The sequence below is a fragment of the Pararge aegeria genome, chromosome 22, assembly GCF_905163445.1.
Source record: "Pararge aegeria chromosome 22, ilParAegt1.1, whole genome shotgun sequence".
Taxonomy (NCBI): domain Eukaryota; kingdom Metazoa; phylum Arthropoda; class Insecta; order Lepidoptera; family Nymphalidae; genus Pararge; species Pararge aegeria.
Window position 1 is genome coordinate 964,042 of NC_053201.1, and position 17,046 is coordinate 981,087.

A 17,046-nucleotide genomic window follows, 5' to 3' on the forward strand; every position below is an offset into this window, starting at 1 on the left:
TGCAACGTTTTTGATGCCATAGTGGCTTAGTTTTAATAACAACGTTTTGTGTTCAACGCAATCGAATGCTTTGGACAGATCACAGAAAACACCAATGGCATTCTGCGAACGTTCCCAGGCATCGTAAATATGCTTTATGAGTCTTGCGCCTGCATCCGTTGTACTACGACCTTTAGTGAAGCCGTACTGCTCCGGATGAAGTAAGTTATTTACATTAAAATGATTTAAAAGTTGATAAAGTATAATTTTTTCAAAGACCTTACTAAGAGTTGGCAAGATTGAAATAGGCCTGTAATTGTTAAGGTCATTTTTCTGACCGGATTTAAAAAGGGGTATTAATTTACTACATTTCATTAGGTTCGGAAAAATACCCATATCAACACATTCATTAAAAATTACAGCTAGATAAGGGGCAATAACGTCAATAATGTTAGAAATGACCATCACCGACATACCCCACAGATCACCGGTTTTTTTCAACTTTAATAACCTGAAATTCTTTACAATATCTATTGCAGATATATGTTTAAAATTAAATAAAACATTGCACTCTTTAACATTATCTCTCAATATACGCTGAGCTGCTATTGGTGAAGAGCTTAGAGAATCTGTTAACAAAATGGGAACATTCTGAAAGAAGTTTTCGAAAGTATTAGCAACCTCCCTGTCAGACGTCACTTTATTGTTATCAACAATAAGTTCAAAATCCACATCACGAGATTTAGTTTTTCCTGACTCGTAATTAACTATTTTCCAGGTTGTTTGTATTTTGTTATCAGATTTCATTATACTATATTTAATGTGTAGCGATTTCGCATTAGTGCAAACATTCTTAAATATTTTAGAGTATTTTTTTACGTGTTCTACGAAAGTTGGAGTATGATTAAATTGTTTTTCATCATACAGCTCATACAACTTCTCCCTACTTTTATATATACCTACAGTAGCCCAGTCACTAAATTTTAATTTATTACTGACATTGATGTGCTTAAAGTTGAATACTCTATTAAATTCGTTGTTTATAGTATTAAATAGTGCACTATAAAGACTGTCCGGATGAAAATGTTCGCACGCAATACCAGGGATTTTCGCAGTAATTTCACGTTTGAATCGCATTAATTTAGTCTTAGTTATTGGCCTACACTTTATAATTTGTCTGCTTTTATTGATAGTATTTAAAACAGTAATAAGTTGACCACAATGATCTGACCTTAAATTATTAATTATTCTTTTATCTAAAATGTCACAATTGAAAAAAATATTATCTAAGCAGGATGCTGAAGTTGCAGTTACTCTAGTAGGTTCACTAAAAGTGTGACACAAATTAAAACATTTAAATAAGTTAAGCAATCTAGCAGTTGTTGCATTTTCTAGTAAAATGTCGACATTGAAATCGCCACATACAATTACTTTTTTAGTAGAAAGACACAAACGCTTTAGTACATCCTCCATGACATTCTCGAAATCGCTAAAATGAATTATTCTTATAAGTGCTAAAACATGAGACATGTTTTAGCTATGAACATATACATATACATAACATAAAAAATTTCACTTTTTGGATGCATTTAGTTATGCTACTAAACGATATAGTTTATAGATTCATAGATGTATCTAAACCTTCTATAGTGTACGCTTACTAAGCGATTTTTTGTAATTCTTTTGAGAACAATAAAGACCTTAAACCATAGTCGCTCATGAGTTGGTATATACACAGAAGGATGTCATGCCTACAAATATAATACCTATGATGCGAAAACAATAACATGATGTGATGTACCTTTCTGGTGCAGGCGGCGGAATGTGGAAGGTGTGCGCGGGCAGGTGTTGCGGGTGCGGGGGGTGCGGGGAAGGCCCGTTCCACGCCACCTCCATTTTTGATAGCGGAGACTCGGGTGACGCGTACGCCACACCTATTTAATTCAATTAAGGAAACCCTTGATTCCTCCTTAATGTTTTGTTCGTGATGAATTAATACGGTTGGATTATTTTTCTTGTAAAATAGTGATAACCGGCTAAGACTTTAGCGTCACTTTCAGAGTGACCTAGTTCGAGCCGCAGGTAAGTATATTCATCATCATTTTATTTATTTTAGCAGGGCCACTTACGCTAACAAGATGGAACTACATAATGTATGGACAAATTAATGAAAGATAACATTTAAACATTATAAAAGACATTATATTAATATAGTGTACTACAGTGGTACTCTGCGAATATTGAAATATGGGTTATTGAATATTCTCAGAGTATCTCAACAATCCACCGAACAATGCTGTCCACCCGTCATGGAATAGGGATCTATTGAACATTGCTTGTCCAAGAGCGCGTTGAATGTGCAACAGTCAATTCAAGTCATGTCATCATGTCAAGTCAAGAGGACCACGGATAATGTTTTTTATTTTATTGGACTAAGGTTATTATCTTTTGGGGCACGTTAACAACACAGTTGTTTATGAAGATCTGGAGCATTGACGTCTCCTCGTAAGATTTGGCACATTATTTTTTGTAGGTCGCAAGTTTGTTTGATCTCTAGGGATTTGACTCCTAAGCAATCTAAAAGAAATTTGGTTCGGTACATGAATAGGTAATATCCATAACAGCGCTTAAACAAGTGTCTCAGGAAGGCGTACATCAACCCATTACCGGCCCAAAACATGGCACGAGTCTCCTCCTCTCAGAATTAGAATGGTTTTAAAGGGAAGTGATGGGATGAAAAGAAACATCGTGAGGAAATCGGGCTGGTACTGATGATTTGTTTGTACAGTTTGTAGCTTGTAACGATAGATAAAATAACTGTGGAAAAAAACCGTTCCAGCACTATGCTGCGTAGAAACTGATGAATCGTATGAGTTGCATATAACTGCCACAGGCACGGCAAGCCCGCTACCATCTCAGACTGCATCATTACCTATAACCAGGTAAGATTGCAGTGAAGTAATGCAGAGGAGTAAAAATAAAATTGTGTTCTCACCAGGGCTTCGTAGTAATGCGTGTTGTTGGGGCTGGGCGAGTGCGTCGCCGTTGGACGACGCGGCTGTATCCGGGGACGTACTACTGCCAACTGCGGTTCAAAGTCAAAGCCAAAAATTTATATAATCCTTTATATTATACTTAAAATATATGAGTTTAATTTTGATTTTGGAAGTTTTCATATTTGATGGTTAGTGGGTTACCGAATAATAACAATAACATTTTAAGAAAAACTAAAAAAAAAACACGATTTTATAAATAAAGTAAACTAGAAAGGTAGACATTAGTTTGGTTTTTTATACCAAGCGTGTTTTTTTAGTTCTTTTTTTAACTTTTAATTTTGTTTTAACTTACCAACAATCCGCTTCTGCTTGCCGAGTATCTTAGTCCGCGGCGAAGGTTGCTGATGGAGCTGGTCGGGCCAAATTTCCACTGATTGACCGCTCATGGGCGTCGACTTCCTGAATAGGTATTAAATACTAACAGTTTTATATGAGTGTATGAGCTAAGTATAGAGCTTCTACCACATCTTGTAGAGCTTAGCACATGATCTGTGCAAAAGAAGCATTAAAATCGTCTCTGTAGTGTTTTTTACGAAGTACCATTTATTGGTAACTATGGACGACAGTCGGCATTTCTTTATCGCAAGTAGTATAATGTGAGTACATTATTACGTCCTTTTTGAAGGCAATCCCCCCCTTCCTTACGCGTAGCTAGAGCCCCAAAGTAAGCGTAGCTAATGTCATGGGTACTGAGATAACTGATGAATAGATTTTATGAATAATATACGTTAATACTTATAAAATACAGATAAACACACATAGACTGAAAAACATTCATTTTCATCACATAAACATTTTTGCAGTTGTAGATATCGACTCTACAGCCTTGGACACAGAAAGCAGGGTCACTGCCCACTGCGCTACTCGGCCGTCAATTACTCAGACTGGCTATAAACAATCGGAAAAAAGTGTAAACAACTGAATGGTAATAAACTTACAAATTGGATGAATCGCTGCCGATTGAGACGGATGAACTCGTAGACAACTGGTGAGCCGAGCGCGATCCCACTGCGGCTGGCTGGAACAACGTTTTCACGCTTTAGAATCCGATGCCCGATGCCATAGATAATAAAAAGTTTAATTTTTTTTACTAGTCACAAATAACAATTACTTTGTCACTTTTCTATTACGAATATATTTAGTCTTTGCTCATCAATTTGTCCCTTTGTCAAACTAGCCATTATGGTCTGCAATATCGGCAGTTAAACATGAGGGGATCTAATAAGAATGATCGTGAATCTCCCGGAAGTCTCCCCGATGAGAAATAATTGATCATAATCATAAATTATTTGGGCTGATGATCATGATGTTGATGGGGTTTATGATGGGAAAATTTATACCAAACTTACAACTTTGCCAAATCCCGGGTAGGAAACGCCGTGCGGTTGTGTAGTGGTTGGCGGTTCTTCATAGTGAGACGGTTCGTCGAATGAGCCCTGTGGATAAGCTCATGAATAATAAAACTCTTAACTTTATAACTTTATGACATCAATATAATATATACCTTTGGTTGGTAATTTTACAGTTTCAACTATTTGTTGGTTCGGCAAATCCTAAAAAACCAAAAGAAAAAAACAAAAAATTAAAGAAATGAAAAAATAGATACGTTAAATTAACAAAAGAAAATTATCATAACAACAAAAAAAAAATACTGCCGACCAAATGGAATCGAGTGACCTAGCATACGTGAAAATGTGGTTTCAATGCCGTCAGCGAATCTTCTCAAGATTATCAGATTAGCTCAATGGTACCACAATTAAATGTCATCTTCATCATCTTAATTAAACTCTTTATTTGTACACAACTACAGTAAGGAAAATGAAGGACGGGTAGAGAGAAACACAAAGACTGGATCAATAACGCGAAAGTGGGCAAACGTACTCAGTGTCATTGTGTGACAGTTACGAAAATAACCCTGTTAATAACTCTAGACTTATTTAAATATTCAAGGATAACCATTCGGATATCGTTTTATATATGTTGCATATAATCGGAAAGAACAATGCATATAATGCAATGCAAGAACATTTGCATAAAAGCGGAATATACAATGAACAGTAGCTTCCTTTAATCCGCGAAAACCAGGAAATTCTGCACAGTGTGATTAGTCAAGTTAACAATGGACACTCATCCTGAAGGCATAAGAGTTAATGGACTACAAAGAAACAATATCCGATATACTGATGACACTGTGCTCATAACAGATTCTGAAAATGGCCTACAAAGACTTTTGGAATCTCAAACGCTCAAGTATTACGAAAGGCCAAATGCCGACGGAAACTAATGACAACCGTCATACAAAGGAAGGTATCGAAAAATTTACCGGGAAAAGAGCACCTGGGAGACCGAGGAAGAAGTGGTTCGACGATATAAGAGAGTGGACCGGACATATCTATTCGGAATTAAAGAAGATGGCAGATCATCGTATTATTTTTCACCGGCTGACCTCCGAACTTCAATATGTTGATGTTGATCATTAGGTGCCATCTTTGGACGCAATGGTTGAAACAAATATTAATAGCCCCTTTCAGATTTGTCGGATTTTAGCACATACAGTTGTTGTGTTCATTATTTATATGTACAAATAATAAAGTCAGCCGGGGACACTGATTTCGGGGGCACCGCATCCGGCTTTTTTGGGGTACAACGATAACTCACGGGAGCAGTGCTGCCGTGGACGGTGGTGTCGGATTTGTCGCTGGTCTCTGGGATGGCTATCAGCTCGCTTTCGGACGACTCCTGCTCGAGACTCCATTGCTGGTACCTAAAATGTGAAGTTTTTAAGACCTCGTTTCATTCGGACAAACACGTCCAAAAAGCATCCGCAGTTACGTTCAAGTTGTACGACAATACGAAGAAATAACGTTCTGGACGCAAATCTGCATGTCATCGCAGTCAAGGATATAATGCATTTAGAACGTGTAACCGAATTACGTAATTCTGTTGACGGGTGCATATTTTATAAGAAATCACCCTGTAAAAATATTAAATCAAAGAAGCATATTTATTTATCCATACAAACTACTTATGACAACCCTATTATATATTCTATAAAAGACCGACAAGCGCATAGTACCTACGCGACGCGAACCTAATAAAATGACAGGAGCCACTTAATTTTAATTTTGCATGAGATGTTAGGGCTGTTGTCTTTCAGTAAAAACTATGCTGTGGTTCACTCAAAAACTATTAGCGTTACGGTTTCAGAGACAAGTCTTAGAGACAGTAAATAATGTGCCTCTAAAGCATGTGAAGTAATATTTCGTTATGAAAATAAAGCTTAATTTTCTATACTCCGCGAAAAGCAGGAGAATCTGTATGGTTTAATTTGTAATTTCTTCAATCCTTATACTCCACACTAAACAGATCTTCGGCAATGTAACCTCTACGCACGTTTCGTGGGACGTGAGAGATGTTGAATTTCCAATGAATAATTGTTAAGTTCTGAACAATTATTCATTAAAAATTAACAATTATAAATTAGAAACTATAGCAAATTAAGCCAAATTTTCATAATATATCATGGATTTCCGCAAAGTAACGCCTGCTTCTATCCAGTAATATTTCGGTTTACATTTACACGTTCTATATAGGCATCCCACTACAATTAACGGATTTCAGTTGTCCCCTCCAAAGGTTTTTTATTTACTAAAGAAGTCCTGAGTCCGTGCTGTCAATGTGATTGCACAATTAAAACAAAAAAGTGGTTATACCAGCCACTCGAGAGCATATCAGTAACGCTCATATAAGTAGTCAATTCAAATTCAAAATTTCTATATTCATGTAGGCCTATCACAGGCACTTATGATGCTTTCGTACATATATGTTTACACAATTGTAAAGGGGTGTAATAACTGCGTTCGTGTAGCTAGAAGATGCACTGTAGTCGAATACGGCACGAAGGAAAATATACTCACTTGGCAGGTTCCGGCGGCTCGGGCCAATGAGCGGGCGACTTGTGCGAGGTCGGCTCCTCTACTTTTAATGGCACTTCACGATTCTCTGTAGAGTTTATATACATAACTTCTAAATTAAATGTCCGATTAGAATTTTTAGATAGTTTTGCATCTACGAACACTATGAATTGCGGAGTTACTCGCTTAATTTAACCAACGTTAAAATTGTGTTCTGTGTCGATTTAAAATTTGTGCTTTTACAACTTAACTGCTGCAGCTTATCTTTTGCATAACTTTTTTATCTTTTCTAATAAACGCTTGGTACGAACGCACGCACCTCTAACTTTTGTAATTTATGTGCGTTTTAAGTAATTAAAATATCACTTGCTTCGACGGTGAAGGGAAACCTCGTAAGGAAATCTGCATGCCTGAGAGTTCTTCTAAGGTGTGTGGAGTCCACCAATCCGCACTGGATAATCTGTTGTCTGTGGGGAGCGGCAGGCCTAACGTTTGGAGCCCGGCCTGACCTCTGGCGTGGTGCTGCTGGGAGCAGTGCGGCCGTTGCTGCGGTAACAGCAGCACGGGCGGGATGCGCTTGCACTGGTGGTACTGCGCCTCCACCGACTGCAGCACGGCACGGACCAGCGCGCCGGCCAGCGCGCACAGCGCCCCGCTGCTGTAGTGGTACTGTACACGAGACAGGCCAATGAGAGCCAGCTTCCAACTAATTACCGGAAGAGCTGAAAAAGCTTAGTGAATATAAACTGAAACATAAATTAAAACAATATCTTCTTGAAAATCTTATTATTCCGCAGAAGTCAAAGTCAAAGTCAAAGTCAAAAATATCTTTATTCAAGTAGGCCCATAGGTGGCACTTTTGATGCGTACATAAGAATTACACGGTAGTGAGATGATGGCGATAACCACATTCGTAAACTTAAAACTAAATCTACGAGGGTTCCAAACGCGTCCTGGTCTAAGAAGAAGCCCGCAACAAACTTAGCCGGGTGTTTTTTTTTGTTATCACCATCTCACAATGTCATTTTAAATTATTAGAAGATGCAGATGAGTACTTTGCCGGTACTTAAGATTTGTGTGATAAATATGAATGTTTTTCAGTGTCTGGGTGTTTATATGTATACAATAAGTATATTGTTCATTAAAAAATATTTACAGTTATCTTAGTACCTATAACACAAGCTACTAAGCGTAGCTTGCGTTATGGGTCTTTGGGGCTAGACGGCGATGTGTATATTGTCTTAGTATATTTATTCATTTATTATACATAAAAGGTTAATCCTTTTGAAATAATCCCTGAAATAATTTTGTTGTGAGTTCAGTTGTTCCAATTTTTGCCGCTCCTATTGGGACGATTTTGGTAAATGGGGTGTTGTTGGCAACATCTGTGCCTTGAGTGTCCTAGGCTACATTACGTCACGAAAATCTAATCAAACGAAGTTATTTACTCTAAGCTAAATATTTATTATATGGTATATAAAATATTTATTATATGTTATATAGTTTTTAGTTATTCCTACATATGTATTATATTGTACCATCCGCAGTATGTTCTCCTCTTTTTATTTCTTAAGTCGCTTGGTAGAGATTGCTGTATACATATATATAAATTGCTTCATCATCATACCAACCCATAAGCGATCACTGATGCACACAGGTCTTTTGTAGGATGTTCCAAGTTCCACGGTTCTGTGCCGCTTGGATATAGCGGCTACCTGCGACGCGCTCAATGTCGTCTGTCCACCTCGTCGGGGGCCGACCAACGCTGCGCTTACCAGTTCGGGGCTGCCATTCCAGCACCTTGGGACCCCAACGTCCATCCTTTCTCCGAATTATATCGACTTGTATATTTTGCTTAATAATATGGTATTCAAATTCAGAGTAATAATAATAATTATGTCCCCCCCCCTCCCTTACCCGCCCGGATGTCATCTAGTCCTGCGATTACAATCCTCAAAGTGGTCAGCCACTAAGCTTACGGAATGAATATTGCAGCTTCACCTTGTACAGCACGACCAGCAGCGCCATGAGCCAGTGCCGCCGCACGTGCGGCTCGAGCGCCGCCAGCGAGTGCACTGCGGCCGCGGTGCCGCCGCCGCCCAGCGCCGGCCGGATGCAGTGCTGGAACACACGTGCCATTGTTGAAGTGAAACTTCAAACCGGATGCAACGGAAAAAACGACAGGTAAGATACACAAATACAAACATGTGTAGGATGAAGCCGGCAAAGAATGAGACCAAAATATACATACTATTTTATCTGTTTTTCCTATTTAAGTTACCAAGGAAACCGAATAATATCTTAGCTTTAGGTCCCTAGGTTATGTCAACTTTATAACAAGTTTAATATTGTAGATATACATTGTGGTTCTCCGGCCGAATTCCGGAGATCAATGGAATTAGCTTTAAGCAAAGTGTTTTTAAAAATTTAATTTTTTTTTCCTTCCTACACTGTATACACTTTCATCTTGTTTGTGTAGTTGTAAGCTAGTTTAACGCTATTTATTGCATGCGGTGTTTACCTGTAAGTAGATTTACATTTTGTCTTCATACAGTATATGCTAGTTTAATTTGTTTTTTTTGAAATGTAAAGCTGTTAGTAAACCAAATAAAAAGAAACAAACACAAATGTATAGGACAGAGTGAGATAGAAAACATTATACATTTTTTACCATGGAAACTAAATAATAAACCTTGCATTTATCCTAATAGTTTTGATACTCTACATCCACCTAAATCTCTCGTAGGCTACTTTTCAGAAGTCACACTTCCGCCGTGTGTGAATAAATTGCACGGGATTTTTTTTAGTGTACACCACTATGGTGGTAAAATAAAAGAACAATAGAAATACAAAGACGGAATTAGAATACAAAAGGCGGCCGTAACGTAGTAACTTAGTAGCGATCTCCGCCAGGCAACCTTTGGATTTGACTGAATATCCCATTTTGCAGGTCTCTTCTCCACTTCATCAATAGTTAAGTGTCGAAACGATCCATGGCGAACTCACGAGCTGCGACGTGCTAACCGCTCGGTAACCGCAACGCAACTGAACGCAAAGTAAAGACTACATAGTAATAGAAACACGCGGGAGCAGTGAGATTCTATTACTGGCGGTTGGGTTGCGGTAACCGCACGCCTTGATTAACCGCGCGGTTATGTCTAAACGATTACTTATAACGCATATAAGACTCGTGCGATTTCCATGCGATTTTATAATCGCGCGGGTCCCGGCGTGTCTGAACTATCACTTAAGGGTGAAATGACTGACCTGCAGCAACATGAGGGTCGGCTCCGCGATGCTGGCTCCCATCACGTGGTTCTGGTCCAATACCTGCGGCAGGTTCGCCATAAAGGCGTTGAAGATGGACGACATTCTGTCAAATTATAACAGAGTTGCTGAAGTAACCTTTTTTTTAAACCACTACAAGTTAGCCCTTGACTGCAATCTGACCTGGTGGTAAGTGATGACTGCAGTCTAAGATGGTAGCGTGCTAACCTGTTAGGGAGTGTGGTAGTACGCCTTATCGGTTTCTACGCGACATCGCACCAGAACTCTAAATCGCTTAGCGGCACGCATTTGTCGGTTGGGTGGTAACTAGCCACGGCCAAAGCCCACCGGACCAGACCGGACAAAATTCAGGAATTATAAATTCCCAAGACAGGATCGAACCCGGGAACTCCTACTTAAATTCACAGCGCTCACCGTTGCGCCAGGGAGGTCGTCATAAAGTTGAAGGCTTCTTCTCAGATAAGTGCTCACTAAGTGATCAAGGTCGAAATGAGAACTGCACCTTCGCATCTGCGTCATTGAACGGGCATGTTCAACTTTGGCTCACAAGGTCCTGCGTTCTATTCAAAGGTCGGACTAAAAGGAATTTCTGTAAAGAAAATCTCATGGGAGATCAAAGGGGCAGTTTCGAAGGTGCAGATGTCATTTCAACCTTGATCACAGCTCAAGTAGTATAGCACAAATTACCTAAGTGTGTGTGGTGATATAGTAAAGACCCTCTCCATGGCGTTGTATCCCAGCAACAGGAACAAATGTCTCAGCACCAGTTCTTGAGTCTTCAAACAAGACTTGTCTTCTGTGGGGTGCGCTTGGTCAGATCTGAAATAAAGTTAAGATAAATTATTTAACATGTACGGTTTTAAACCAAGATAAAAAATGTTCAGAATTGTCAGATTGGCAAAAAAAAAGCAGGAGTATCTGTGTGGTGTTATTTATAATTTCTTCAACCCTTATACTCCACACCAAATAGATCTTCGGCAATGTACCCGTGAAAAAAAAATAAAAAAAAATATTTACATATATCCACATGAGTAAGTAAAAAGTACTAGTATATGAATATATGAATGAATACACTTTTATTGTACATCCTATAAAAATACAGGAAAAAATATAAACAACTAGTTAACACGATGATTACAATTAGGCGGCCTTATTTCTACACGCGATCTCGTAAAACACAATTTAAAACAAGAGGTAGGTGGTGCATATAAATATATTTATAAATTTATACACATATATATACCTATATATTTATACATTAATACTATATATAATAAACTTATACACAACATTATATAAACATACTCATTATTGATTTTTATCTACACGATTAATATCAATATTGTCAATCTGTTGACTGTAATAAGGTTGAGGTTTTGGATTGTTTTAAAGAAAATACGTATGCACTTTGTCAAGGTTTAATTGCGACTGGTTATTAGTATTTCACATTATTTAATTGGGATAGCTATACTTGTGTGCGCTGTGTATGTATAATAGAGAATGTTGTATGTAAGTTTTTCGTTTGTATATTATGTTTGTCTCTTTATCACATATTTAGTATTTAGCCTTATTTAACTCAAGATGACAAACAATGATCTTTAACTAATTTTTTAAAGATTCTAATTGTCTGTGACTCTTAGATTTCAACAGTGTATTATACGTACCTTGACAAAAACTGCATCAATAAGAACACCAGTAAATTGGTAGTTTCTTTATCAGCCTCCTCCAAGTCGACCGCCTTAGGCAACACCGTCGTCATCGTATCGTCAGTCGACCGCCCCGATAGTGAGTGCATGCAATCTGCGATAGAGAAAAACGTTTTAACAGAGCTCATCAAGCTAGGTTTGTAGGTAGTGGCGTGTGGTGACGGCAGAACCGGTGGTAGAGTCTCTACAAACAGATTGACTTGACGTTAACGTGCTCAATAATTAGGCCTACTTAAAATAAAATAATTTTGAATTTTGGATAAAAAGTAGCCTATATGCTTCTCCAAAACATAGTCTATCGCTGTGCGGTGCTAGTCTATCGCTGTGCTAAATTTCATTCAGATCCGCTCAGCCGTTTTGGCGTGATTGAGTAAATAACATACATCCAAACTTTCGCATTAATAATATAGGTATAGAGTCTCAAGTGGCGTGTGGTGACGGCTGATCAGAATAATTGGGCGGGCCGGGCCGGCGACTCGATTCACTGAGTTTCTTGTGCTGTGTATATTACTACAATAATCGAATATCACTTGCTTAAATGGTGAAGGTAATCATAGTAAGGAATATAAGAAACTGTGTAAATTCGTTACAGTAAATTACTTCATAATTCCCTAAATTATAGTAATATTGTGTTTATTTGAATTTCACCTGTAGTATTAAACATCTGTTTTACTTTTAAATCTCATTAAAATATATTTTAATGGTTATGTAAAAGTGATATTTAATTGATAAAATTAATAAAATGATTTATAAATATTATTTACACAATAAAATCATACTTTTGATGTTTTTTAATATAGTAGTAGTAATAGTAACATTATTGACACATGTCAATAAGCTTACTCATTCAACGATATAAAAAGGCGGAGCTCGAATGTAAGGGGATTATTGCGTTTTGAATTTTGAAGTGAAATAAACGTCTATTGTGACCATCTTTATTCTCTGGTTTTCCTGACCATCTAATAGGAAAGCTGCATGCCTAATAGTTCTCCAAAATGATTCTCAAGGTCATGTGAAGTCCACCAATCTGCACTTAGCCAGCGTGGTGGACTACGGCCTAAACTCTTCTCACTCGGTTACCTACGTTCGGTTAAACTGCTGCACAGATTCTGTTTAACTTAGACACATTTAGATGCATTGCAATTTAATTTTGATTAATTTCAAACTGGAGCGGTGATAGCCCAGTGGGTAGGACTTCGGTTTTCGGGAGACCGTGTTCGAATCCGTCTTTAACCCCGTCTTTCACCTTTAACTTTTTTAAGTTTTGTGCGTTTTAAGCAATTAAAACATCACTTCAACGGTGAAGGAAAACATCGTGAGGAAACCTGCATGCCTGAGAGTTCTACATAATGTTCTCAAAGGTGTGTGGAGTCCACCAATCCGCACTGGGCTAGCGTGGTGGACTATGGACTTAACCCCTTCCCCATGTGGGAGGAGACCCGTGCTCTTTAGTGTGACGGTAATGGGTTAATATGATGATGATGATGATGAATTTAAAATTATTTATACTTTTTTTGCGAGTTAAAAATAGCAATAATAAACGTTACCGTGCGTATTGTTGGAGCGTGGCGTGGCGGGCGGCGCCTGTGGTGTTGTCAATAGCTGTCCCAGGCCTAGGCCGAAACGCGACGTCTTCCTCTTGAGGAGCGGGGCGGAGTACTGGCGCGCATAAACCTTCTCCCTTTCCGTTGGCGCGAACACTATAATGTCGAGATATTACGTTAAGCGTAAGATAAAAATCTTTTCAAATTTTTTATGTTACGCTTAATTCTAGGTTTGTAGAGAAAACGAAACTAACAATTGATTAAAGGTATAGTTTGAATTATTGAAAGTCAACTGTCAAACCTTTTGTAGAAAAACTAAAATGTTGACTATAGCTAACTTCATGGTGTCGGTTTTTGTGACAGTGTGCGCGCGCATCGCAAAAATTTACTCTCACCATTTTTCCGTAACTCGCCGAAAGAAGTATAACTACAAAAAAAAAAAAAAAAAAGAATGGCCAGCAACGTGAACGATAAAAAAGCTTGGGTGTGAACAATTGCTCTAACCAGGTTGCTTCTTAAATATTTTCTAATGACAATGTGAGATCGTGATAGCAAAAAGAACACCCGGCTAACTTTGTTTTGGGCTTCTTCTTAGACCCTCGTAGCTTTAGTTTTTAGTTTACGATTGTAGTTACCGCCATCACTGTACACATTTTGTATGTCATCAGCGCATCAAAAGTGCCATCAATGTGCCTATTTGAATAATGAAATATTTGACTTTGACTTTGACTTTGTGCTGCTACGAGCATGCACCGCGCCCGCAGCGGGTACCTGCGTGCGGCTGCGGCGGCACGGCGGCGGGCGCCGACACGGTGCGCTTGTAGGGCCACTTGGCGCCGAACGACGCGGCCAGCGAGCGCGGCGCGCCCGCCAGCGCCTCGTGCGCGCGCCGCACGCGCGCCTCCGCCCACTCCGAGCGGCTCAGCAGGTCTGCCGCCAGACGGGATGTGTATTCCGGTGCAAGTGCATACTGTTCGCCCATATATCGATAAGTACAATCGATACCGACTACCACATCACTACTTCCTCGACGACTGAGTGAATTTTATAATTTTTTATTAGTGTTTTTACCTACACTTGGAGGAATTATCTTATAAATTTAAAATGCATATAATATAGCATTTATGAAATTAATCTTAATATGCTATACTCCGCGAACAGCAGGAGAATCTGTATGATGTAATTTATAGCTTAATTTTCATAATAGAGAATGGCAGGTTCACATCCTGTCGGCTCCGAAAATTTGTATTTGTATAACTTCCTCGACGACTGAGTGAACTTTATAATTTTTATTAGTGTTTTACCTCCACTTGGGAGGAATTATCAATATTATAAATTTAAAATGCATATAAAACAATCGCTACAGTCGCTATAAGACTGATGTAAAAAGGCATATACTAATTTCGGCATCGATTGAAGGAGAGCCGTAGCTTAATTGGAAAAAGCGCGCAAGCCGCGATTGCCAGATAATCGCAGTATTGGATAGAAGCAGGCGTTACTTTCCGGAAATCCATAATATATTATGAAAATTAAACATAATTTGCTATACTCCGCGAATAGCAGGAGAATCTGTATGGTGTAATTTAAAGCTTAATTTTTATAATAGAAAATCGCAAGTTCAAATCCTGTCGGTTCCGAAATTTTTTTATTTGCCTTTTATATTTTAAATTTATAAGCCTGAGTGAATGATTTGTAACGTAAATATTGCATAGTTCCGAGTTCCACCCTCGTTAAAATTATAAATATAGGATACATATCATGAACAATTAAATGCGTTCAATTTTATTATAAACATATGTCTGTCCCAAGTTCTACGTAAAACAAGTTATTATCATCTGTTATGTGGCTCAATAAGTTGTTAAAAATGTTTAGTTTATATGCTGTGAAGTTTTAATAAGGTGTTATAACCTGCTAAACTGTAATTAATTATTTGTTTGTTTAATATATTATTTGTACTCTACTACTACTAAAAACAATGTTGCGAGACGTAGTCGGCGTTTATCACGAGATCAATGACGTCGAACTTCTGTACCTCTTATTTAAGTATAACTCACCCCGTAAGCTGGAGTAGTCAACATGTTTGTTAGAGTTGATCTGTGCTTCCAGAAGCAGGGCCTCAAAGCGATTCAGGAAGAATTCCCAGGTGAGAATGCGGCGATCACTTAGCGTGTTGTGTAGCTGGTAGATCGACTGAAGTATCATGGGACGATCCACTATGACCAGGTCGAATTGTGTCTCGAGGCAATAAAGCAGTAGCTTTAGGGAAAGAGAAAAACACTTCACTTCAATTCTATTTCGTTAAACAGTACTAAATGTTAGGTAGCGTAAATAGAAAATCCTATCAGAAATGTTCAAAATTCATATACTTCGTAAGAGGTAGATAGTTATTTTAAACTTCAAGGCTGTCTGCCTGTCAATCTACGGCATGTTCGTAAAAGCCGTATCACTTATTCTTTCAAGTTGGGACTGATGGACGTCTGGATACCGAATGGAGACCCCGCACTGGAAAATGCAATTGGTAGGCCCAGCACTTGGTGGGCAGATTACATAAATTGCGTCACAAAGATTAGCACGGCACAGGCGGCACCAAATGGTCAACTTCATTATTGTTCACCAGTAGACATCCCAATCCTTGCAATAGGCAACTTAACAAGGATTTCTAAAAATCCTTCCCTATCAAGGTGAAATCAGAAATTCTGGACTAGCATACATTTGAACTCACGGTAGTTTTCGAGCCTTACTAAATCGTTTCGAACTATTTCGGAGATGGAAATTGGGAACCATAAATACATTAAATGTAAATAATACACTTAAAATACCACAGTTATTTTATACAAGAAATATATTTTATTTAAACAAAACTGATATTTAATTATCTAATTTTTGAAAAAAAAACAATAAATATCTAATTTTTGAAAAAAAAACAATTTTATTTTAAATAACCGTGGTACGTTGTTTTCTCACAGATAGACCTGAACTCACGTCAATAGCATTGTCATGAATCGTCCCGATATAGAGAGTGGCTCTCTGAGCGACGTACACGTTAATGTCGTCCATGCTAGAAATAAGATAGCAGAATGCCGTCGCCAAGGCCGCCTGCAGAGGCAGACTAGTTTTTATTGGCGAGCCGTCCATGAACCTAAAGTTGAGAACAGTACATGATAGCAGATTAATACATTAGTTTAGAGACCTGAAAATAACGTGTAATTAAAAACACCAATTGTTTAAAGAGTATAATGATGCATTTTTTTTTGGCATGTTTAACTGTCAAGCAATTTCTTTTTCATATCTCATGTTCGAAAATTGGCGTTGTTTATCCAAGCAGCGGGTGGAAAACACTTCATAACTTTACCGCGAGTGGTAAAATATAAATAATAACAAAAAGAGAAATAAGAACAGCCAATCACGGTATAAAAGCGGCGCGATGAATATAAAGTGAAATCTTCTTCTGAAATATTTGCGTTTTCATCTCACGATCTATATGAAAAGAATTATGTTTAACTAAGAAACACACCCCATTCTCACCCTCAAACTACCCTCGATACGCTCGTGCATACGT

At 38.2% G+C, this 17,046-nt stretch overlaps 1 protein-coding gene across 5 annotated transcripts in view; it reads right to left on the reverse strand.

Annotated features, from left to right (window-relative positions):
• LOC120633619 (protein unc-79 homolog) overlaps positions 1–17,046 on the reverse strand; it is a 66,908-nt gene that overhangs the window by 14,947 nt on the left and 34,915 nt on the right. For all 5 annotated transcript variants that reach the window (XM_039903872.1, XM_039903871.1, XM_039903873.1 and 2 more), the window contains 16 exons: positions 16,470–16,626; positions 15,542–15,743; positions 14,259–14,417; positions 13,491–13,643; positions 11,902–12,037; positions 10,925–11,056; positions 10,217–10,322; positions 8,951–9,070; positions 7,459–7,618; positions 6,953–7,037; positions 5,694–5,799; positions 4,385–4,471; positions 3,974–4,053; positions 3,328–3,434; positions 2,975–3,064; positions 1,781–1,913 (listed from right to left, as the gene is read on the reverse strand). In XM_039903872.1, coding sequence (XP_039759806.1) covers positions 1,781–1,913; positions 2,975–3,064; positions 3,328–3,434; positions 3,974–4,053; positions 4,385–4,471; positions 5,694–5,799; positions 6,953–7,037; positions 7,459–7,618; positions 8,951–9,070; positions 10,217–10,322; positions 10,925–11,056; positions 11,902–12,037; positions 13,491–13,643; positions 14,259–14,417; positions 15,542–15,743; positions 16,470–16,626 — 2,013 coding nt within the window. The remainder of the gene's footprint in view (positions 1–1,780; positions 1,914–2,974; positions 3,065–3,327; positions 3,435–3,973; positions 4,054–4,384; positions 4,472–5,693; positions 5,800–6,952; positions 7,038–7,458; positions 7,619–8,950; positions 9,071–10,216; positions 10,323–10,924; positions 11,057–11,901; positions 12,038–13,490; positions 13,644–14,258; positions 14,418–15,541; positions 15,744–16,469; positions 16,627–17,046) is intronic.